General features: G+C 40.6%; 1 protein-coding gene across 1 annotated transcript in view; it reads left to right on the forward strand.

Moving 5' to 3' along the window:
• The window catches only part of SHC3 (SHC adaptor protein 3), a 182912-nt gene that overhangs the window by 147385 nt on the left and 9351 nt on the right, over positions 1–26176 (forward strand). Inside the window, exons 8-11 of the mRNA XM_055580310.1 lie at positions 6169–6319; positions 7314–7401; positions 9862–10020; positions 14385–14680. Coding sequence (XP_055436285.1) covers positions 6169–6319; positions 7314–7401; positions 9862–10020; positions 14385–14680 — 694 coding nt within the window. The remainder of the gene's footprint in view (positions 1–6168; positions 6320–7313; positions 7402–9861; positions 10021–14384; positions 14681–26176) is intronic.

Genomic DNA, 26176 nt, shown 5'->3' on the forward strand with positions numbered 1-26176 from the left:
TGTCTAGTCTATTATTCATTTCAGTTGTTGTATTATTCACCTCTGTTCATTTGTTCTTTAAGTCTTCTAGCTCTTTATTGAACATTTTATATATATTCTTCATCTGTACATCCACTCTTTTTCAGAGATTTTTGGATCTTTACTATCATTACTATGAATTCTTTTTCAGGTAGATTGCCTATGTCCTCTTCAGTTAGTTGTTCTTGTGGGTTTCTATCTTGTTCCTTTGTTTGCAACATATTTCTCTGTCATCTCATTTTGTATAACTTCCTGTGTTTGTGGTCTCCTTTCCACAGGCTTCAGTATTGTATTTCCTCTTGCTTCTGGCATCTTCCCACTAGTGGATGAGATTTGTCTAAGGGCTTCTGTAGGCTTCCTGGTGGAAGGGACTGGTGCCTACCCTCTTGTGGGTGGAGCTGGTCTTGAACCTCTGATGGGCAGAGTCCTTAGTCCATTTTTAAGATTGCATTATTTGTCTTTTTATTGTTGACTTGTAGAAATTCTTTATATATTCTGGATACAAGTCTCTTTCCAGATATATAATTAGCAAATATTTTCTCTTATTGTTTGTGTTGTCTTGCATTTTCTTAATAATGTCCTTTGAAGGACCATAGTTTTTAACTTTGATGAAGTCCAAGTAATTTACTTATTTTTTCTTTGGTTGCTTTTGCTTTTGGTGTCATGTGTAAGAAACCATTGCCTAATCCAAGATCATGAGGATTTACATCTATGTTTTCTTCTAAGTTTTAGCTCTAACATTTTGGTCTTTAATCCATTTGAGTTAATTTTTGTATATGGTGTGACTTAAGGGTCCAACTTTCACAAATGACTATCCAGTCATCATAGCACCATTTGTTGAAAAGACTGTTCTTTTACATAGTGAATTGTTTGGGCATCCTTGTTGAAATCTATTGACTATAAATATATGGGTTTATTTATGGACTCTTAATTCTGTTCCATTGATTTATATGTCTATCCTTATGCCAATACCATATAGTCTTGAATAGTATAGCTTTATAGTTAGTTTGAAGTGAGGTAGTATGTGTCTTCCAACTACATTCTTCTTTATTAACGTTTGACCCTGTTCACTATTCTGGGCCTCTTGCAATTTCAAAGGAATAGCATAGCTTGTTTATTTTTATGAAAGAAGACAATTGTGATTTTGATAGAAATTATCTTGAATCTATAGACCTATTTGGGGAGTACTTCCATCTTAACAGTATTACATCTTTCAATTCATAAATGCAGGATGTCTTTCCACTTATTTAGAATTCCTTAATTTCTTTCAACAATGTTTTGTAATTTTCTGTTATGAGTCTTACACTTGTTTTGATAATTTTTACTACCAAAAGAATACATCTTTTATTCTTTTTGATACTATAATAAGTGAAATTGCTTGTTAATTTTGTTTTTATTGTTAATATATAAAAATACAATTGATTTTATACACTGATTGTGTATTGTGGAAACTTGCTGAATTCATTTATTTTTTATTATTCACTTAGCTTTAATAATTTGGGTGTGTATGTGTATTCCTTAGTATTTTTTATATACAAGATCATGTCCTGTGCAAGAAAATATAGTTTTATTTTGACTTACTAATCTGAATGCCTTTTATTTCTTTTTTATTATATAATTGTCCTGGCTAGAATCTCTAGTACAATGAATAGAGGTGGAAAGATGGGACAAACTTATTATGTTCCTGATCTTAGGAGGAAAATATTCAGAATTTTCCCATTAATCATGTTCTTAGCTGTGGACTTTTCATAGATTCTCTTTTTCAGGTTGAGAAAAATGCCTTTTAATTCCAAGATTTTTGAGGGTTTTTTGTCATGGAAAACTGTCAGATTTTGTCAAATGATTTTTCTGTGTCTAGATATGAGTATTTGGCATTTGTTTTTATTCTATTGGTATGATATATTACATTAGTTGATTTTGAATGTTTAAACAACCTTGCATTACCAGAGAAATATCACTTAGTCATGGTGCATGATTTTTTTATTTTATTTTATTTTATTTTATTTTAAATTTTATTTTATTTTTAAACTTAACATAACTGTATTAGATTTGCCAAATATCAAAATGAATCCGCCACAGGTATACATGTGTTCCCCATCCTGAACCCTCCTCCCTCCTCCCTCCCCATTCCATCCCTCTGGGTCGTCCCAGTGCACCAGCCCCAAGCATCCAGAGGAGAGGGTGGGAAGATTTGGGAGAATGGCATTGAAACATGTAAAATATCATGTATGAAATGAGTTGCCAGTCCAGGTTCGATGCACGATACTGGATGCTGGTGCATGATTTTTTTGTATTTTGCTGGAGGATTTTTGGCTTGCTAGTATTTTGTTGAGGATTTTTCCATTCATATTCATAAAAGATATTGATCTGCAGCTTGTTTTTTTTTTTTTTTCTTGCAGTGTCTTTGGTTTTGGCATCTGGATAATTCTGGCATCATAGATTTAGTTTGAAAACTTCCCTCCTCTTCTATTTTTTGGAGGAGTTATGAAAAATTGCTATTAATTCTCCTTCAGATATTAGATAGAATTCACCAGGAGGCCATATGATTCTGGGCTTTTCTTGGGATGCAAGATTTTGATTACTAATTTAGTCTTGTTGTTACAGTTATCTTCAGATTTTCTATTTCTTCTTGAGTTATTTTTTGATAGATTGAGTCTTCATAGGAATTTCCCCATTTCATCTAGATTATCTAATTTGTTGGTATATAATTTTTAATAGTTTCTCTTATAATCCTTTTAATTCATGTATGGCTGGTAGCAGTTTTTCCTCTTTTCTTCCTAATTTTGGTAATTTGAGTCTGCTCTCTTCTTTCTTAGTCAGTCTAGCTATAGATTTGTCAATACTGTTGATCTTTCTAAGAACCAACTCTTGGTTTCATTGCTTTTCTCTATTGATTTTCTATTTTTATTTCTACCTTAATCTTTATTGTTTTTCCTTCTGCTTGCTTTGGGTTTAACTCTTATTTTCTGGTTTATTAAGGCAGAGATTCAGGTTGTTGATTTGATATTGTCTATTATTATATAGGCATTTATATCTCATAAAGTTCTGTGTAAACACAGACTTTCCCTGTAAGTCTTAAACCCCTCGAAGTCATCCACGAGGGTTGAAACTAACTTCTTCCAAACTTCTATTAATGTTGAATGAAGATTTTACCTCTTTCCATGAATCATGAGTGTTTTTGATGGCATCTAGGATGCTCAGCAGAGAAGGCAATGGCACCCCACTCCAGTACTCTTGCCTGGAAAATCCCATGGATGGAGGAGCCTGGTAGGCTGCAGTCCATGGGGTCGCTAAGAGTCGGACACGACTGAGCGACTTCACTTTCACTTTTCACTTTCATGCATTGGAGAAGGACCTGGCAACCCACTCCAGTGTTCTTGCCTGGAGAATCCCAGGGACAGGGGAGCCTAGTGGGCTGCTATCTATGGGGTTGCACAGAGTCGGACACGACTGAAGCGACTTAGCAGCAGCAGCAGAATGCTCAGTCCTTTCTAGAAGGCTTTCAATTGACTTTGCTCAGGTCAATCAGAGGAATCACTATTTGTGGCAGCTATAAGCTTATGAAATGTATTTCTTATAAGACTTGAAAGTTGAAATTACTCCTTGATTCAGGGGTTGCAGGATGAATGTTGTGTTAGCAAGCATAAAGACAACATCAATCTCAATTAGAACTCTTGGGTGACCAGGTGCATTGTCAATGAGTAGTAATATTTTGAAAGGAATTGTTTCTTTCCAAGCAATAGGTCTCAACATTGGGCTTAAAATATTCAGTAAATCATGCTATAAATAGATATGCTGTTGTCCAGACTTTGCTGATCCATTTATAGAGCATAGACAGAGTAGATTTAGCATAATTCCTAAGGGCCCTAAAATTTTCAGAATGGTAAATGAGTACTGGCTTCAACTTAAAGTCACCGACTGCAGTAGCCCCTAGCAAGAGGGCAAAGTTTGTTCTTTGAAGCTTTGAAGCTGGGCATTGACTTTCTCTAGCTCTGAAATTCCTAGATGGTGTCTTCCAATATGAAGCTATTTTGTTTACACTGAAAGTCTGTTGTTTAGTGTAGCCACCTCCATTATCTTAGTGAGATACTCCAAATAACTTGCAATTGTGTCCATCAATACAGCAGCATTTGCTGCTTTGCCTTGCACTTTGATGTTATGGAAATAGCTTCTTTCCTTAAATCTCATGAACAAACCTCTGCTAGATTCAAGGTTTTCTTCTGCAGCTTCCTCATCTCTCATAAATTGAAAATAGGATTCACTTGCTCTGGATTAGGCCTTGCTGCTGCTAAGTCACTTCAGTTGTGTCCGACTCTGTGCGACCCCAGAGACGGCAGCCCACCAGGCTCCCCCGTCCCTGGGATTCTCCAGGCAAGAACACTGGAGTGGGCTGCCATTTCCTTCTCCAATGCATGAGAGTGAAAAGTGAAAGTGAAGTCGCCCAGTCGTGTCCGACTCTTAGCGACCCCATGGACTGCAGCCCACCAGGCTCCTCCGTCCATGGGATTTCCAGTCAAGAGTACTGGAGTGGGGTGCCATTGCCTTCTCCATTAAGGTAATGTTGAGGCTGGTTTTATCCTCTATCCAGATCGCTCATAAGGTCTCCATATAAACAAGATGACTCTTTACTTTCTTATTACTTCTGTGTTCACTGGAGTAGCTATTGTTGCTGTTTGTTGTGGTTGTTTGTTTTAATGATTTTCCTAAACCAACTTGGTCAAGTCTATATTTTGTTACATATGACCACTGACAACTCTGCTCAGTTCACTTATTAGACAGCTAATGATCAAAGAGAGATTTAAATGTCTGAAACCACTAAGTCCCCCAGTTTTTGCTGAGGTGCTCTGTGTGAATCTTGGGGAACTCCTTCAACACTTGGCTAGGCAGTTGACAACTCTGCTTTAGCTTTGACTTTCTGCTTGTGCAAAACTTCAAGGTCAGTGCAGATGAGAACTAATGCCTTTTTACGTCTTTTCTGAGCAGGCACACAACCCGGATGTGAAAATAGTTCTATGCATACATGTAGATGCCTAGATTCCTAGAAATATGTCAAAATTTATAATTTCCTAGCTTTTTCTTTTAAGCTTTTTGACTAGCTTACTCTTTAGCCCAAATGTTATCTATTGTTTCAGGGAGTCATAGTGTTAAATAATTGCCTGTAATTGTTTTTGACAAATGACCTTATGGAAGAAGCTGTTTTCCATAGACAACCTCTGAATCAGGTCAAATAAAGACAGTTTTGGGAGTGGAGTCTTATAGAGAATGAACAGAAAGGTCATAATGAATGTTTTCTGGGAATAGGAATTTACAGGAACCTAAATGCTTTTTTGCCTCCTCCCATGTCTAGCTATTTAAGCTGCTGGTTTTCACTGTGACTACTGGATTTTGGCTTTTAAGTCTACCCTGGAGATGGCAACAGAGCAAGTTAAAATGCAACAAAGCTCTTGTCCTGACAGCTATTTATGTCTTTTTTTGTTTGTTTAATAAACACTCTCTGCTGCTGCTGCTGCTAAGTCACTTCAGTCGTATCCGACTCTGTGCAACCCCATGGACTGCAGCCTGCCAGGCTCCTCCGTCCATGGGATTTTCCAGGCAAGAGTACTGGAGTGGGGTGCCATTGCCTTCTCCAAAATACTCTCTAGATTGGTACAAACTTCTGATTAATTTCCAGAGTTCTAAAAATGTTGATCATGAAAACATTTTTTGCTAGCTTTCTTGTTGTCATTACAGAGGAAAGAATAATTCAGAGGTCCTTACTCTGCCATTTTCCTTGATGTCACTAAATCTCCATTAAAGTTAATTTTGTTTTGGGTAAATTTCATGATATACTAAAATGTGTGTCTATACCTCAAGAAGCTGATTATCATTACATATAAACTATGTCTTTTCTTATTAAAATGTACTTTTAATAAAGGAGCTCTTTTCTGTTTCAAATAAGACTGGAATTTTCTAAAGGGTAGCACTGTGAATAAGGTGGGGATATTTGGCTGAACCATTCATCTGCTGTTTATATGTGCCTGAGACCTAGATCGTTGAAGGGGGAGTGACTAAACTCTGCTTTCTGGGACTATAGTTACTAACATTAGATTTTTTTGTTTTGACAGTAAGCTCAAATTTTGGCTAAAGTTCTCGAAAATCCTCTTTTAACAGAATGCAGAGTCTAGATGAACCATGGACTGAAGAGGAGAGTGATGGCTCAGACCACCCATATTACAACAGCATTCCAAGCAAGACACCTCCTCCAGGGGGGTTTGCCGATGCTCGCCTGAAAGCCAGACCCCACGGTCCTGACACAGCCCAGGTGAGTCTTATATCTTTCCCTGAATGGTAGCTAACTGGACTTCATTTCCTATTGCTTTCTTCAACTCTATTTTCAGGCTGATGTTCTATCCAGACAAAAAAACTCACAAACTTCCTCCCCTTGAATTTCATAAAGCAGACAGTAGGGGAAGCTTTTGCTTTAACATCACAAGGTTTAGTCAAATGCCTTGGAACTCCATTGTGATTCCTGAGATACAAGTCTGCAAGTTCCCTCATCATCCTAGGACAAATCCCATTGTATTTTGAACTTAATGAGGGAAAGAGAGTTCAAGACTTTTGAAAGCCTGGGGTTCTTTGAGTTCTCTGGAAAGAGAAAGAATATAAGCCTTTAACATAAGTTTTTTTTTTGTTTGTTTGTTTTGTTTTGAGGGTTTCTGTTTTACTTATCTCCCTGATTTCCCCTCTAATTCAAAATTCTAGTAAGGCATTCTCTTTCTAGAGTTATGGTATCTCTATGATATCTCTTTGTTAAAGGGAATTTTTTGATGTCACTTACCTTATGTGGATGACAATAAAAGCAGTAAATAACACTGAAGCCAAGTGTCAATAGCTCTATAAGAAGGAATCGACAAGGTGGATTTGCCAAGGAAAGAATGGTTATAGGTGTATATGCTGGGAACTATGTTCTGACACATAGATAGTCTCTAAATGAAATCTATCTTAAGGCATGTTGGTGATGTGGCTGTATGTAGAGAATTCAATTTATGGTCACACTTAGGGAAGGGAGGTGGGGGGGTGGGTACTGAAAGCAGGGAACATCTGTAGTTTTGATGAGATGTAGCCTCTTTTTCACACCCGTGCAGACTAACTTCCCAAATCTTCATGCCAACTGTGAGGCATGAAGGGAAAACTGAGTACAACAGGGATGCAATCCACTGGCCACTGAAGTCCCTTCTTCTGTATTATGGCTTTCAAAGGTGGAGACTCAAGAAGAGGAGGACTTTTTCTTGTTTTGTATTTACATATGTCTATAGTTTGCAGGAAAAGAGCAAACTTACTACCAGGGAAGACACTTAGGAGACCCGTTTGGTGAAGACTGGCAGCAAACACCTGTCAGGCAAGGTGAGCAGCAAGGTAAGGTGGACAAGAAACATAAAAAATACTTTTCAAAAGTTCCTGTCCTGTGGAGTGGCAGAATGGCTGACTGGAAATAACTGCTGTGGGTGGGGCTACAGTTTCCCAACCGGATCACAGAAATAGAAAGAATGGCTGTCAGGGATGTCGGAGGGCACACATCAGATAATCCGTCCCTGGGCACCAGGACCAGCTCATTCTTCACGCCTCCCAGTTCTTCCTGTTCTCCTGCACACTGAGACTGTGCATCTAAGGCCCTTCTCTGGCGGGAGGGCTTGCCCCTCCAGAGTCTGAGGAATTCACCTCCCCAGGGCCAACTCCACACCCAGTTCAAACGAGGCTAAGGTGGGAGACTCTGGAGTCAATATTGAATCCTGGTAGCTTCTAATGGCAGCTTGTAGTTTTCCCTTCCTTTCCTCTGCCCCACCTCCCTCTTCTATGGTCACCTGTAGGAAGAACGGAGTGACACCATCCCTGGCAGAGATGGCACCTGGAATATAAGTCTGTCACAGGGCCTGGGTCCTTTTAGAGGACACTTCACTTCTTATCAAACCTATAAGCATGCACCTACATCCCACATTAAAAATAGTGTGACTAATTAAGCACTATTTAGTTTAATTGCTAACATTAGTCTCTATTCTCTAGACAGTTATTTTTAGACAAGCATACACATGTATGTATCTATACGTTTTAAACGTTTCTTTCAATTTTAAGCATTTTACCTCCTCAAACATTTTGAGAACTTTTGATGGTTCCAGGGTCCTGGCTACAGGGTCTGAAGGAGATGGAGTGATAAATGAATGAAGATCCGATGTATGCTTCTATGTATATATTCTAACCATTTGTTGGTTTAACATTAAGGTTTTCACCTACATTATTGCCATTTGTGCCAGTGGGTAAATGAAAATATATTTTTAAAATGCTTCTCCTGTGAAATAATTTTATGTCATACTGGCCCCAGCTGAAAGATGACCCATTTGTGCTGCCCAGTTAATAATCCATAAAAGAGTCAACAGACTACTTGACTCTACCTCAGAATAGGATGGAAATAGCAAATTAAAGTTATAACTTTGCCAGAGGCACTTATTTACATTTTCAATTTTGTTCTGTATACATTTAAAGCATTTTATACAACAATCATGTACTTAGACATAGAATAACTATTAAAGACTAAGAGAGACACATTACTTACATTAGATATTGACTCTATTGAAAAATTTGTTAGATTTATTTGAAAATGAGGTCTTTTTTATATCCAGGTTATTCCAGCCAGATCAAGAACAGACAATGTAAGAAATTCACCAGAGAAAAAAAATGAGCCTTATATAAGTTCTTGGCCTGGAACTTGAGACTCATAACTCTTAATGAATTTCAAGTTCTTATTGGAAACCAATAAATACCTTGTCCATAGAACAAATAAACCCCTATTAACCTGCTAACAGCCATTTCCCCTAAATGAAACTGAACTCTGGGTACCACCACCAGGGAGTGATATCCCCTTGCCCTGTACTCAACACTCACAATCATCTGAAGTTGATGACTTTCTCAGGACACTTGCATTCTCAGGCTTGTAGGCAGAGACAGTGGTCTGCCAAAAGTCCTTCAGTGGGCTCTTGGGAAAGCTTCTTAAAGAGTCCTGAACCCACTCTTGCTGGTTGAATTGAGCCAACTCTCATGCCCCACCACCTGGAGAGGTGACCTCTCTCCAGGTCCAAGGTGGTCTTGAGAGTGTCTGTGGAAGTTTGTTAGAAATAGTGACCTGTACAAAGAATCAGATGGTGACCCGAACAGGGCCACACCCTTCATTCACCTTGGGTGACAGTGGCAGTGACCCCCCAGTCGAGCCTCAGCAGTCTTGGTTCAGTTGGGAAGTCCCATGATGGCACAAGCCTGATTCTGTTTTATAAGGAAAGTGTCTCAATTCATTAGGAAGCAAATGGGGTAAATATTGCTTTATGTCTAACAATGGGGCCAGAGCATTGGAAATGCATTGCATTTCTTTGGAGTTAATATATGAAGCATTCACCTATACTTAAAAAAAGAGCAGTGCAAATAAGACTCATTGTTCTTCTGCTCAGTTATTTTGATCTCAGTCCTTTGCAGAGGGAATGAGGAGGCTGGGGGAGCTTCTGTGGCAGGCGTAGTTCCCCTGCCCCTCCCGCCCACCCGGCCTGAGTCAGACGGGCCTATGGTCTTGACAAGGCTTCTAACCTTCATGGTGTCCATCATCCTGGGATGGCAGGTCCCATTTTGACAGGCAGGAGTGGAAAGTATCTTAGCCGAAGCACAGCAGGGTAAGAGGGTCAGAGAAGAGAGTTAATAGATGGGCATCTGAAAGAAGGATTTTCTTATGAATGGACTGAGGGAACTTCTCTGTGAAACATTGGGTGGCTTAACATGAATAGCATTATGATCAGAAGAGAAAGGAGTTCTATCTTCTTGTTGCAGGATCCTTGGACATCTACAGCATGCCTGAAGGGAAATCACATGTGGCTCCTACGGGAGAAGCCCCCACCTACGTCAATACCCAGCGTATTCCCCAGCAGACAGGGCCGACCACGGGCAGCAGTGCAGAGAGCAGTCCGCGGAAAGACCTCTTTGACATGAGTGCGTTTCCATTTGCTATTGTTTTTTTCTCTTTTAAGGCTGTGTTTTTTTTTTTTTTTTAAACTTTGTCTTTTGTTTGAAATGTGTGCAATTACTGATTTTCTTCCAGTGTAGTTTTGATTAAGGATGCTGATTAGCTGTTTTTCTCCTGGGTTATGATTGAGTTTTTCAAGGTTTTGAACTTGGCTGACCCCTGTTTTCATATTACAACCTTCTCTGCAGTTCTCTGCAAAAGACAAAGCAACTCCCCCCACTTTTTATAATTAACTTTGTTCTTGACAATCACATTGAGACAAATGATATACATAAATGAATGCATTCATTTATTTCTTCACTTAGGTATTAATCGGATATTGTGTGCCTAAAATACTGTATCAGTTTTAAGGATGCTGAAATGCCTTGGCCCCTATTTTCACAGAGCTCTTAATCTGCTGAACAAAGCTAACATGTAAGCAAGAAATTGTAATACACCCATGTGTTTGCATACACACACCCACTTTCCTTCTCCCCTTCTTCCTCTCCACTGAACACCTACCAGGTATCAAATACTATTCTATTTACTGGGGATATACAGGAGGGACAAAGTCCCTCCTCTCATGGAGTTTAAATAACCACCATGTGTTACAGGTAGTGACAAATGCTCTGATGAAAAATAAAATGGGATGAGAAGAGGGACCCCAAACTACTGTTGCTTGCACTCTAGTGTGATGTGTGTCAGGGACCTCTGCTTGTCATATAGATTGGGAAAAAGAAATCATCTGTGAACTAGTTAATGAAAGTGTCAATTGTTGTTAAAGAATTGTGAAAGAGCGTTCCAAACTCACAAATAGCTTTACATCCCCAGATTTCTTTTTCAACTTCCTTAAGAATTTTACAGGCTAACGAGGGAGGGAGAGAAGACTAATATTTAGTGAGTTTCTACCACGTGGCAAGGTGCATATTATTTAATTTTTCCAGTAGTCTTATGGGTATTATTATTATTATCATTATTATTACACTTTTGCAGAGCAGGAAATAGAGAATCCCAGAAGTCTGGTAAATTCACTGCTGGTTCAATACTTTGTATTGTATGTGGGTAAGGATAGGATTGAGTGCTTTTATGAATAGATATTGACTATGCCAAAGCCTTTGACTGTGTGGATCACAATAAACTGTGGAAAATTCTGAAAGAGATGGGAATACCAGACCACCTGACCTGCCTCTTGAGAAACCTGTATGCAGGTCAGGAAGCAACAGTTAGAACTGGACATGGAACAACAGACTGGTTCCAAATAGGAAAAGGAGTACGTCAACGCTGTATATTGTCACCCTGCTTATGTAACTTATATGCAGGGTACATCATGAGAAACGCTGGGCTGGAAGAAGCACAAGCTGGAATCAAGATTGCCAGGAGAAATATCAATCACCTCAGATATGCAGATGACACCACCCTGATGGCAGAAAGTGAAGAGGAACTCAAAAGCCTCTTGATGAAAGTGAAAGTGGAGAGTGAAAAAGTTGGCTTAAAGCTCAACATTCAGAAAATGAAGATCATGGCTCTGGTCCCATCACTTCATGGGAAATAGATGGGGAAACAGTGGAAACAGTGTCAGACTTTATTTTTGGGGGCTCCAAAATCACTGTAGATGGTGACTGCAGCCATGAAATTAAAAGACGCTTACTCCTTGGAGGGAAAGTTATGACCAACCTAGATAGAATATTGAAAAGCAGAGATATTACTTTGCCAACAAAGGTCCATCTAGTCAAGGCTATGGTTTTTCCAGTGGTCATGTATGGATGTGAGAGTTGGACTGTGAAGAAAGCTGAGCGCCAAAGAATTGATGCTTTTGAATTGTGGTGTTGGAGAAGGCTCTTGAGAGTCCCTTGGACTGCAAGGAGATCCAACCAGTCCATTCTGAAAGAGATCAGCCCTAGGATTTCTTTGGAGGGAATGATGCTAAAGCTGAAACTCCAGTACTTTGGCCACCTCATGCGAAGAGCTGACTCATTGGAAAAGACTCTGATACGGGAAGGATTGGGGGGCAAGAGGAAAAGGGGATGACAGAGGATGAGATGGCTGGATGGCATCACTGACTCGATGGACGTGAGTCTGAGTGAACTCCAGGAGTTGGTGATGGACAGGGAGGCCTGGTGTGCTGCAATTCATGGGGTCACATGACTGAGCGACTGAACTGAACTGCACCATGACAACAATAGTCTATTTCTCCCAGGATGACAGGCAAAAATTCACCAGAGCCAGAAGAACTGCAGAATCATCCAGTCCAATCTCTTCATTTTAAAAAAAATGTGGAAATAGCCTAGGAGGTATGAAGCGACTTTGCAAAATTTAGAACCAACTGTTAGCTCCTTGACCCTCTGCTCCAGTATTAACAATGTCTCCCAACTTCACTTTAGTAGTTGAATTTATGGCAGACCATTTTCACTACTTAACTTAGTCAAGTTGCCAGTGAATTCTGGCCCCAGAGCCTGAGGAGAGTTAGATTAGGCTGGGGTTTGAGATGGAAAAATGAAAGTCCAAGCCACCCTTTTCAAATCCCTCAATTTCCACTCCTACTCCCAAAACTAGAGAAGGGGAGAGAGAAAGTAGATAGAGCTCTGGAGAAGCTAATATCTATTGAAAAGTATTAGAGAAGTAGACCTAGTGCTCTGTTTATCTTGAACCCCAAGTCCAAGTGTTAGTCACTCAGTCGTGTCCAACTCTTTGTGACCCCATGGACTGCCAGGCTCCTCTGTCCATGGAATTTCCCAGGCAAGAATACTGGCATGGGTTGCCATTCCCTTCTCCAGGGGATCTTCCTGACGCAGGGATCGAATCCAGGTGTCCTGGTTTGCAGGCAGATTGTTTACGGTCTGAGCTACCAAGGAAGCAGTACCTTGAACCAGTATATCTAAATAACAATAGTGATAGCAGTGCTGATTGTTCTGATAATGGTGCTGATGGTTGTGGTGACGATAATGACAGTCATGAAGGTGATGATGATGTTAATAGTGATAGTGATGCTGCTGCTCGTGGGTCTGAGATGATGGTGATGCTGATGATGAAATGGTGATAGTGGTGTTGGTGACGATGGTGTTAATAGTGATAGTGATGCTGCTGCTCTTGGGTCCGAGATGATGGTGATGATGATGATGTTGTGGTGATGGTGATGGTAGAGAAATAGAATACAAATTTTCAACTACTCCCGGTAATCAGGGGAAAAAGTAGAATGAAAAAAGGAAATACACAAACAATTTTAGCCCATAGTTTAAACCTCTTGTTTTTGGGTGGGGGGGGCACCCAAATCTGTAAATAATTTAATAAGTTGTCAAAATGTCTTAGTTTTGGTTTCATTTATTCACTTCACTTCTGCCCATTCTCTGCTAACATTTAACAAACGGGTCTGATTTTACAGCACTCCCTGAATGTTTACAGGATACAAACTATGACCCAGGAGCAGTGTTGGTCTCTGGGGATGCAGCTATGCCCAGGAGAGAAACCTTCCTGGTCTTGTGGTGTTTGCATTGTAGTATGTTGGTAGTGTGGCCCTCAATAAACATCGCAACACCTTACTTTTGTGTAGCACTGTGTGCATTTTGCAGAATGCTGTTGTACGTATTGCTTCGTTTGAAAATCCAACATTGAGATTTAATTAGATGTGCCTGTCGACTTCTCTCACTGCTGATATTTGTTGCTGTTTAGAGCAATGCCTCACAGTGAGAAGTGTGTTCTGAAGGGCATGGAGTCAAGCTCAATCTCAAACATTCATACAAGAGCCTTTTTCTCCAGGGAAACAAGTGAATGTCAAAGGGAGGTAGAGCTCCTACCCTGGGGCAAGTCACACAAAGGGCTGCTAATAAATGTTGGTTTTCTTCTCTTTTAAAAATGCACCTAATACAAAGATTTTGAAAGAAACATTTGTTGGGCTGGGTTTCGGTTTTGCACAAAACCTTGCAATTTGTCTTTTCCTCTGTGTATTTTCTTTGGTATTGACAGATTTTTATTCAGAAGAGAGCACATTTGTTGAAGAGGCTAGCCAATGTACCAGAGAAAGTAGATGGCACGTAGTATGCCTGGCCTCTTGCAGCATGCAAAAATGAAGTCATTCTAACCAGTGAGACAAAGGGTGTGCTTGAATCATTGGCACAAGACACAATGCCCAGCTGTCTTGGGAAAGCAGACTCATCAGAGAGAGTCATGCCAAGGTTTGGGCTGTGTTTTCAGATGCCATTACGATGAATCTTGTTATCTTACCAGCCAGTCAGTTTTCTCTACTTTACTTTTTTTTTCTGGTCGAAGTTGCCTTTGCATTGCCAACCCTCACATTGTGTTGTTTATCTTTTGCTCTCCTTGGAATTGACGTGTTGCTGGCACATGTTGTTGGCAGAGCCTTTTGAAGATGCTCTCAAGATTCAGTCCTTGGGGCCTGTGTTGAGCAAGGCAGCCTCCATGGAATGCATCAGCCCTGTCTCACCCAGAGCACCAGATGCCAAGATGCTGGAAGAACTGAAAGCAGAGCCTTGGTACCAAGGGGAGATGAGCAGGAAGGAGGCAGAGGGGCTGCTAAAGAGAGATGGAGACTTCTTGGTCAGGAAGAGTACCACCAACCCGGGATCCTTCGTCCTCACTGGCATGCACAACGGCCAGGCCAAACACTTGCTGCTCGTGGACCCAGAAGGCACGGTGAGCACAGGGCGGAGTATGGCCTGCACTGGCCACCCTTCCTCCAACAGTCTCCCCTAGGTCACTGCACTGGGGACCACTTTCCCTTCTCTACCCACATATGCCTGCTGAGTCCTGACAGTCACTCCTCTGGGACCCTGGAGACCAGGCCCAGAGGACTTACTTTCAGACCAGAGTCAGATTACTGGAGCCTATGGTTAGAGCCCCATGCAACTTATAAGACTTGGAAATTCACCAGAACCCAGGTGGTAAGCCTTAATTCTCATGTTCTTTAAAGTGAATACAAAAACTGCGAGAGTTTCCCTTCCAAACACATTCATAGTGAATCTTTGTTCGCAAGTGCAGGGTTTCTGGGCTTTTGATACACACCTCAAATTTCTCTACAAGTTGAACCACAAGATTTTATTTGCAGGTTGTAAAATGTGACGGAGCAGTAGGTAAGCCTCCTATTAATTGTCTCTTGCTTTCCCACCCAGAGAAGTAATAGCTCATGACAGTGAGTTTGGCTTTTTGGCTCTTCCTAGCAGAATGACTGTGTCTGAGTAATTCTGTAGGGTTGACTGAATACTCCATCTTCCAGTAAGTAAATAAAATTTGACTTCACCCTGGCATAGTCCAAGAATTACTAAGTTTAATAAATGTAGTTACACTAACCTAACTATTGAGTAAATTCCAGGATTGTTGTTTAAAATATTTTATCCAGTGAGAACAATGCAGCAGGTAGAGTTATCTCAATAGTAAAGGATGTTGTATATTTAAAAATTTCGTTGAAGTATAGTTGATTTATAATGTGTTAATTTTTGCTGTACAGAAAAGTGACTCAGTTATACTTACACACACATATATATATGTACATGTATATATATATATGTATATATATATATTCTTTTCCATTGTGGCTTATCACAGGACATTGGATATAGTTCCCTGTGTATATAGTAGAACCTTGTTGTTATCCTACCTCTGTATAATAGTTTGCATCTGCTAATCCCATACTCCCAGTCCTTCCTTCCCCCATCCCCTCCCTCCCTTGGCAACCACAAGTCTGTCCTCTATGACAGATATTGCATTTTTTTGATTGACAGGTAGGGATTTAGACAGTCTTCAGTTGAATTTGGACACAACTGAACTGTGTGTGTTAGAGATGATGCTTTGCCTCAGGTGTCTGGACTTAGCTGCCTGCCTACCTTGGCTCCCTAGACTTCTACATCTCCTCTTTCCCTTCCACCTGTGCAACCACGCCCCATAAATGTAATTTATAGCCTTCCAATCCACTTTCCTCAGAGAAGGCAATGGCACCCCACTCCAGTACTCTTGCCTGGAAAATCCCATGGACAGAGGAGCGTGGTGGGCTGCAGTCCATGAGGTTGCTAAGAGTCGGACACGACTGAGCGACTTCACTTTGACTTTTCACTTTCATGCATTGGAGAAGGAAATGGCAACCCACTCCAGTATTCTTGCCTGGAGAATCCCAGGGACGGGGGAGCCTGGTGGGCTGCCGTCTATGGGGTCGTACAGAGTCGGACACAACTGAAGTGACTTAGCAGCAGCAGCAGCAATCCACTTTCCTTAGTTGTATGGATTTTTTTTCTCACATATATACATACCAGGTAAAATACATATTTTGTACTTCTGTGTTTTAGAAATTCACAAACATGATATTGTTCTGCAAATCATTTCTTTCTTTTCCCCTTTGGTACATGTTTTCAAGATCTGTCAGTGGTGCCTCTGCATGATGAACTGTTTCTTGGGTGGGCCATCTGGGGCTCACTGGATACACAGTCTACACATCACTTCCTGACTCTTTTGTGAAGGATTAAAACCCTGAAGGCGCTGCAAACCTTGCGCTTGTTTCCCCCTGCACCTGGTACGGCCTCTCTTGGCCATATCCCAAGAGAGGAATTTTTGATTGCAGAATGTATGTACATTTAATGTCACTGTGGGGTTGCATTTACTTCCAGAATGGCTAGGGTTATCGACATGCACAGTGGCAGAGGATGAAGGTCCCTCATCTGCCTCTTCTCTCTCTAATTATGCTAATATGACGGGGGTGGGGAGTGAAAAGATGTCTTATTGTTTGCCATGCAATTCTTTGATTGCACTTTAACAGGTTTCTCCGTAAATTTTGTATTCCTATCTTTCCCCCATATTTCCCCTTTAATTTTCTTATTGGGCTTTCTTGAGTTTTCTCCAGTCATAGAATGTCCATTTGTACTCTCCCACATCTTCACCTCTCAGATAATTTTGTCTGTGACCTTCTTCATCAAATTAAAGTCTTTTTTTCTGAGAATATAGCTAAATCCATTAATTTTCCCCTTTATGGTTTATAGTTTTTAGTTTTAAAAGATTTCTCACCTACCAATCACAGGTATACCGCATCTTCCTTCCGTATTTTCTCCTATTAGCTTCATGGTTTTATCTTTCACATCTACCTTTCAAGCCCAACTGAAGTTACTTTAGAAGATGATATAAGAGAAGGACCCAACGTCTAAAAAATCGCCACGTAATGAGTCCATTTCCCCATCACTATTTACCGAAGAATTCATATTTTCTCTGTGGTGGTGACACTCCTTCTAACACACACTAAGTTCTCTGTGTTGTGGGTCCGTTTCTGGACTCTCAGTTCTGTTCTGTTGGTTTGATGCTCTGTTCTTTGTCCGTGTTCCATACTGCTTTAGTCATTACTGCTTTAAACTATCCTAATATCTGGTGGCGAGTCCTTCTTCTTGAATCTCCTTTTCATAAGTTGTCTTAGATATTCTCAGACCTTTATTCTTTGTTCTGAGTTTAGATTCAGTTTACCGAGTCACCAAAAATATATGCTGGGATTTTGAGAGGACTTGTGCTGAATTTGTAGATTAATTTGAGGAGAGCTGACATTTTTTTAAATAGTAAATCATCACCTCCATGAACATGGCATGTCTCCACTTATTTAGTGTTAAGATATCTTTTGTTAGAATTTTAAAATTCTCTCCAGAAAGTTCTTCTGTTTCCTTTATCAGGTTACTTCCTTGGGTGCCTAGTTTTAGTGCCTGTTTTAAGTGATATGTTATTTTTGATTACTTCTTTTCAATAGTTATTGCTTCAGGGAGAGGAAAGTAGCGTGATCTTGATTCTGGAAATTTTTCTGACTGTTGTCGTTTTACTGGAACAGCGGTCATGCTATTGCAAACACTGACAGTTTTTTCCTCTTGTCCTCCAAATCCCAGACCTCACAGGGTACTGCTGAGCTGACCAGGGCATCTTTGAGCATTGGCCAGGAGGGGGCGCCCTTGTGCAGTTTCCAACCTGAAAAGGAATGGCCTCTAAATTTTCATGCGGGCTTTTGTGGTGGCTCAGACAGTGAAGAATCTGCCTGCAATGCAGAAGACCCGGATTTAATCCCTGGGATGGGAAGATCCCCTGGAGAAGGGAACGGCTTCCCACTCCAGTATTCTTGCCTGGAGAATTTCATGGACAGGGGAGCCTGGTGGGCTACAGCCCATGGGTTGCAAAGAATCAGACAAGACTGAGTGTCTTTCACTTTCTCCCTTAAGGATGATGAAAGCTTTTATAGATGTTCTAATCAGCCTAAAGGATTCATTCATTCATTCATTCTTCACTCAACAAATGTGTACTGAAGGACTACTAATCCAGATATTGATTTTGGCACCTGGTATATGTCCATGACCAATTGGAAGGATAATCTCTGCTCTTATTAACATATATATTAATTACCCAATTACTTTTATCATGTATACGTATTGAACTTTATCAAATGTTTCTTCAACAGCTCTTGAGATAATACCATGATTTGTTTTCCCTAAAGTCCATTTGTCTGGTGAATTACACAGGTAGATTTTTCTGATGTTTCATCCTGGCATAAACTCTGCTTGGTCTATGACATAGTAATCATGGATTTGGATTTGGAGTCTGAATATTTTCTTTAGAATTTTTTCAGGTGCTGTTCATAAGAGAAATCTGTCTTCATCGTCTTTGCTTCCTTTGGTTGTGTGTTCATCAAGCGATGTCAAGATTATGGGGTTATAATCACCTCTTACAATGATCTACCGCTGCTGCTGCTGACAAGTCGCTTCAGTCGTGTCCGACTCTGTGCGACCCCAATGACAGCAGCCCGCCAGGCTCCCCAGTCCCCGGGATTCTCCAGGCAAGAACACTGGAGTGGGTTGCCATTTCCTTCTCCAATGCATGAAAGTGAAAAGTGAAAGTGAAGTCGCTCAGTTGTGTCCGACTCTTAGTGACCCCATGGACTGCAGCCTACCAGGCTCCTCCGTCCATGGATTTTCCAGGCAAGAGTACTGGAGTGGGGTGCCATTGCCTTCTCCTACAATGATCTAGGTTTACTCCAAATCAGAGAAACCTCCTCCCCCCACCATTTTATGTCACAGAGAATACTTTGTATAACTGCTACTTCTTTACTCTGATTTATTCTTACCCTTAAGCACTTATCACAAACAAGCACTCTTTTATTTGCTAATTTATTATTTAGCTTCCTCAACTAGACAGCAGGGCTTCCCTAGTGGCTCAGCAGTAAAGAACCTGCCTGCCAATGCAGGAGACATGGGTTCAGTCAGTTCAGTCCCTGTGTTGGGAAGATCCCCTGGAGAAGGAAATGGCAACCTACTCCAGTATTCTTGCCTTGGAAATCCCATGAGCAGAGGAGCCTGGCGGGCTACAGTTTACAGGGTCATGAAATAGTTGGACACGACTTAGAGACTAAACAGCAACAACTAGACTATAATCCCCATGAGGGTAGCAGTCTTGTTCAGTGTTGTTATTTCCTACCATCTAGAATAGGGCCTGGCACATAAGTGGTGTTCAATAAGCAATGGTTAACTGAATACATAAAGCAACCTCAGACTTTTGCAGGTTAGGAACTGAGGACCCAAGAAGACAGCCTGGGTTCACAAATAAGTTTTCTACACAGACTCAGTCCAGAGTTCTTTCTGTCCGCATTGACTACCTATGAAATTTGTTGTAGTTATCTCTAAGTAAATAGGAGAGAAAATATCTAAGCAATTCTATGAGAATATAAATATTTTGGTTGAAAATTTTAGGTATTCTTTAAAAATTTAAAATTTAGCTAAATTATACCCTCTTATAGATCAAAGATGATTAGTATTTTTTTTTTTTTTTTTGGTCACTCAGTCCTTATAGACAAAAGGATGATTTATGAAAAGATATGTACTACTAATATATTATATATTCACAAGCCAGTATAGAAATAATGTAGAAGGTAAGAAGGAGATGAAGTTAGACCAGATGTCTGAGCAAGCCCCAAGCACCCTGCACTGTGTTGTCTCTACAACTTTAATTTTGGAGCAGAAATTTGCAGTATGGTTGGGAAAATGTGTGAATCACACCTACTAATAACTGTTCTTTTGGGGGGCTTTTCACTGGATCTGATTATCTAGCTTAATTGATCCTATGGAGGACAGCTTTAGTTGAAAGGGAAAATGGAAATCAAAGACTTAATTAAAAATATAATGTCGCTTGCTTGCTGTGAGGACACGAAAATAGACGATGAACACATTCTCTTCAATATTTATTCATCTGATTTTCATGGTAATTGGTTGGTCCCAGACTATAAAGGGGAAAACTTGGCAGAACAGATTACTCAGAAAAATAAGGATGCAAAACAGTTCTGCGTCTAAATTTACCCCCGAGTATATCAACCTATGTGCCTTCCCACTGTGCACTGATTGTTCAAGGCTCCTGGGGGCGCTGATAACGGGTAACGGGGGTGGTTGTGGCTGGGCTTCTGAGCTCCTGGGGAGTTGCTGAAGCTACCGACCCTTGAAAATACCAGCTGGAAATAGGCCCGTGAGTTGGTCTGTAGGAACAGCCTCAGAGATGGCATCTGGTGCATTTTTTTTTTAATCTTTTCAACATCTTTCAGAAACATTTAGTCAGCGCTCTGTGTCTAAAATTATTCCCTGAGTCATTTATCACTGATTCATCACTTTGGCCCTGAAGGGCCAGCAAAGTGTGGTGGGCAGTGAGCGTGCTTGCATTTGAACAAGCTGCTGTCACACATGGCTGGGTGTTCTGTGGGCTTCATTAATGTGACCTCAGGTTGTTTGTTAATGTGGTCTCAGGTTGTGACAGGTTTGAGAGCACATAGGGGCTTTTGCTTTCATAAAATCACCAAACCACAACAGCCATCCAACATTCACATTTATTAGGTTGTTACTTTCTTCTTAGTGTAAGTAAGAAAACACAAAGCCTTTCCCCAATCCCTCCACTTAATAAAGCCATGTTATTATTTTTAAATTCCCTTTTTACCAGTCAGTTTAGACTGTGCTGCCTTAATAAATAAAAGGTGAATTCTGGTTAAAAATGATTAAATCCAGCAGAGCTTATGTTCCCACTCATGCCAAGCTGGTGTTTGTAGCTCCCTAGCCTCTCCGGTCCTTGCTTGGGTGGCTCAGGGATGCAGGCTCGTCCATCTCCTGGGTCTGCCTTGTCACCATGGTGAAGAGAGGGATGGAGGAAGATCAGTGGCCTTGCTGGGGAAGTGACACATGTCACTTACCTCATGGTCCATTAGTCCCCTCCTGACTCCAAGAGGGGTGGAGAAATGTAAGGAAGCATAAAAAGTGCTTGACTGACAAGGTCATCTCAACAATCTGTCTTTTAACTTTCGGTCAATGTAGTGTCCCCAGATACGAACAAAAAGACAGAAAGGGTTTAGTGAAAACTGATAGGCCCCCTCCTTCCTCCCTACCCTATTTCTGATTCCAAGAGAGACAGGCTCTGCCAACGGATTCTCTTTAAAGTTCTTTGAAGAGTGCTTGATTCATTAATTTAAAATTTCCAGACATTGTTTCTTGATGTTCCCTGCGAACACTCTTTAGTCTATCTCATTTTTGCTACCTCTTTAATTTTTTGACAAGTATTTTAGTTTTTCTAGTGCTTGTTTTTGTGCCTTGTGATCTACCGCGGCTCTCTCCAGTTCCATCAGTGTAAGGACCGGTGTCTCACAACTTCGTCCCCTGCCCCAGGCAGAGTGGGCACCGGGCAGGTCCTTTCTTTCCTCCCCCTTCTTCCTCCATCTGTCTTCTGTCAGCACTGGCCTTACATTTTTCTTTAATGCACCAGAGCAAAGAAAGTGGTCTAATGGATTCCCAAGTACTTATTAATGGCTGCAAAAATGACCAATATTGTTCTAATATCATTTCACATGTATCTCACCCCATTCATTTTTTTTGGAGTATCTTTTGGAAGCACAGTATACAAAAACTTTCTTCTCTGGAATCATTTGAGAGTCAACTGCTCAGATATTCCATCACCTCCTTGAGTACTGGAGTGTGAATTCTTGCTAACAATTCTCCTGCCTAACCATGGTACAGACACCCGAATGAATCAGACCTTTATCCTGCTGCATCACCACCAGCTCATCCTCCAGAGCCTTTTGTTGTCCCAAGAGTGTCCTTTGTCCTGAAAGGATCCAGTTCAGAATCATGTGCTGCATTCAGTGGTGATGTCTATTTAGCCTCCTTCAACCTACAACAGTTCTCAGTTCAGGTTCCTCTGATGTTTCCTCATTATTGGAGTCAGCTTACACATCTTGGCTGAACTATCATAGGAACACTGCTCGCTGTATGTGTATAGGAACACATCTCCCTGCTGGGGAGATGCTGACTGCTGGTGAGTGTTCACCTGGACGGCTTCACCGGGGAGGTGTTGGCATCCTTCCCCATAGCAGACCCTTTCCTTTCCCTTGAATTAACATTTGGGGGAGGTACTTTGAAAACTACATAACTTCCCTCTTCATAGATCAAACTTTCCATCTAATCACTTATTTTTGCTGTTGTAGATTTCTAGTTTCCTGTTTTATTCAGCGGGCTATTTGTTGTTGTTGCTCAGTCGCTTAGTCGTGTCGGACTCTGCGACCCCATGGACTGTAGCACACCAGGCTTCCCTGTCCTTCACCATCTCCTGGAGCTTGCTCAAACTCATGTCCATTGAGTTGGTGATGCCATCCAACAGGTTATACTTAGTTATTGTATTCATTTTGATGCTCCTCCAAGCTGGCTTCTATGTCCTTTTGACATGTCTTTATCTTTCAGCATCTTCTTTCTTCTGATGCAAAATGATAAAACTCGGCCACCTGGCCAAGTCCTGCAGTTACCCACTTCTCCAAATGAACTCTGGTCTGGTTCCTTCAGAGACCAAGATCTGGGCATTGCATGTGCTCATTGCTGGTGGGGTGTTGCTGCTACCAGACGCTCTAAATGGACAGACACTGTATACACACACACACACACATTTATTTCCATATCTATTTCTATATCTATCTGTGAAAGTGAAGCTTTAATTGCTCAGTTGTGTCTGACTCTTTGCGACCATATGGACTGTAGCCACCTGGCTCCTCTGTCCATGGGATTCTCCAGGCAAGAACGCTTGAGTGGGTAGCCATTCCCTTCTCCAGGGGATCTTCTCCACCCCAGGGCTGAACCCGAGCCTCCTGCATTGCAGGCAGATTCTTTGCCATCTGAGCCACCAGAGAATTGGAAACCAGGTGTTCACAAAAATTCTTCTAATTTCAAGCTACAATCACAGGGTTCATTTTTACTTTTTTCCTTTTCTCTGTCTACAACTCCCTTCTCCAACAAGAAACCTGACTCCCATTATTCTTAACAATTTAACCTATTTGATGAACTCCTTTGTATGTGATACATCATCCATCACGGCTGCTGCCCCTACTGTGTGTGGAAACCTTCCTCACCCAGCCTTGACTTGGACTGCCCGACCCAACCCTTCTCCACATGATTCTCTCCTCACCTTGTTCATGCTCCAATGCCTGTGCCACTCTACCCTCCTACATACACACCCTCCCCCTCCTTGGCTCTGACCACCATACTGCACTGTCCAACCTTCTCCCTGGCATGGATGTCTCTGAAACCCTGTGCCAGTCCATCCAGCCATCCCATGGGCATTTCCACTCTGCTAACACTCCAGGATGCCATGTAGGGCCATTGTGACTACATGACCCTCATAGTGCCGAGACCTATCTTCTTGGCTTTTGGACTGATTGTTCTTTTAGGAAGGAAAAGGAGAAGAAAGGAAGGGGAAGGAGGAAATTTTCAAAGTAATTCATAGCAGATTCTGGGCTTCCTGTCATTTCTCCTGTAACTTCTGCAGAAATCTCTACCAATAAGGACATTGCAACAATAACATACCATCGTTATACCAACAAAACCAAAAATAATTATGGAACATATTGAAATTTTCCTGATTATCTTAAAGATGTTCTTTTTATAGTAAGTTTGTTGGAATCAGAATTGATAGAGGATCCGCATAATGCATTTCGTTATGTCTCCTATGGCTCTCACTCTGTTGCAACTTTCTTTCTGCCTCCCTCTTGACTTATTTGAGGAATTAAATCCCCCTTGATTTATTTGAGGAATTAGACATTTGTCTGTAAAATATCCTGCATTATGATTTGGGTACATTATGATTTGGGTCCTTGTTTCCTTGTGGCATTATTTAACTTTTTTCTTGCCTCCTATATTTTCTATGAACTGGTAGACATAGAGATCTTTAAAAACAGCTTTATTGGGATATAATTTACATAATACCCATTTAAAGTGTACGATTCAGTGGTTTTTAGTATATTCACAAATATGTGCATCCATCATCACAGTCCGTTTTGTAATTTCATGCTGTACCATTTAGCTATCACCCTCCTAGTCTCCCATTCTCCAGCATTAGGAACCACTCAGCAGTTTTCTGTCTCTGCAGATTATTCCATTCTAGACTTTCATATGAACAGAATCATATAACATGTACACTTGCGTGACTAATTTTTTTCACTTAGCATAATGTTTTAAAGGCTCACCTATGCTGTAACATGTGTTAGCACCTCCTTTTTATGGATGAATAATACTCCATTTATGGATATACCACATTTTATTCATGATTAATCTGTTGATGGGCAGTTGGCAATTGTGAATAATGCCACTGTAAACATTATATAAAAGTTTCTGAAAGGACATATATTTCATTTACCTTGGCTATATACCTAGGAGTTGAATTAGTATGTCAAATGGTAACTTTATAAATAGTCACTTGAAATGCCAGACAATTTTCCAAAGCAGCTGCATCATTAAGCAGTGTATAAGGGTTCTAATTTCTCTGTGTCATCACCAACACTTGTTATTATCTGACTTTTAAGTTTGAGAATACTAGTGGATATAAAGTGGTATACCATTGTGGTTTTGATTTGCATTTTCCTTGATGACTCTTGATGTTGAGCACCCTTTCATGTGCTTATTGGCCATTTGGGTATCTTCTTTGGAGAAATATCTGTTCAGATCTTTTGCTCATTTTTTCCCTTCTTTTTATTTTTTTCCCTTCATTTTTTTTTATTGTGGTAAAATATATATAGTATAAAATTTACCATCTTAACCATTTTTGAGTGTACAGTGATATTAAGTATGTTCATATAGATATGCAACCATCACCACCATCCACCTCCAGAAATCTTTTTGTCTTGCAACACTGAAACTTTATACTTGTTAAGCAATAACTCCTGCCTACAATGCAGGAGACCTGGGTTTGGAAGATCCCCTGGTGAAGGGAAAGGCTACTCACTCCAGTATTCTGGCCTGGAGAATTCCATGGACTGTATAGTCCATGGGGTCGCAAAGAGTCAGACACGACTGAGCGACGTTCACTCACTTACTCATTCCCATCTCACAGCCCCTGGCCTTCACCAGTTTACTTTCTCTGTCAATGATTTTGACTACTCCAGGTACCTCATGGGCTTCTCCAGTGACTCAGTGGTAAAGAACCCATCTGCAATTCAGGAGACGTGGCAGGAACTTCGGGTTTAATTCCTGGGTCAGGAAGATCCCCTGGAGAAGGAAATGGCAACCCAATCCAGTATTCTTGTCTGGAAAATCCCACAGACAGTCCATGGGGTCTCAAAAGAGTTGGGTATGACTTAGCAACTAAACAACAAGTACCTCATATACTTGGATTCATACAGTATTTGTCTTTTTATGTTTGGTTTCTTTCACTTAATATAATGCCCTCAAGTTTTATTCACACTGTAGCATGTGTACTAATTCCCTTCCTTTTTAAAGCTAACTAATATTCCATTGTATATATGAGTTCCAGTTTCTACACATCTTTGCCAACATTTCTTATTTTCTGTTTTTTTTTTTTTTTTAAATAATAGCCATCACAATGGCTATGAGATGGACCTCATTATACTTTGGTCTTAGATCCATTTTCAGTTAGTTTTTGTATGTTGTGTCAGTTAAGGGTGCAGCTTTATTTTTTTGCATGTGGATATCCAGTTTTCCCAGAGACATTTGTTGAAAAAACTGTCCTTTCTCTAGTGAGAGAGGCCTTGGCTTCCCAGTCAAAAAAATTTGCCCACATGTTGTGGGGGTTTTGTTTTCTGGGCTCTCTATTCTATTCCCTTGGTTTATATGCCTATCTTTAAACCAATATCTTATTGTTTTGATTACTGTAACTTTGTAG

Source organism: Bubalus kerabau, chromosome 4, assembly GCF_029407905.1.
Source record: "Bubalus kerabau isolate K-KA32 ecotype Philippines breed swamp buffalo chromosome 4, PCC_UOA_SB_1v2, whole genome shotgun sequence".
NCBI lineage: Eukaryota > Metazoa > Chordata > Mammalia > Artiodactyla > Bovidae > Bubalus > Bubalus kerabau.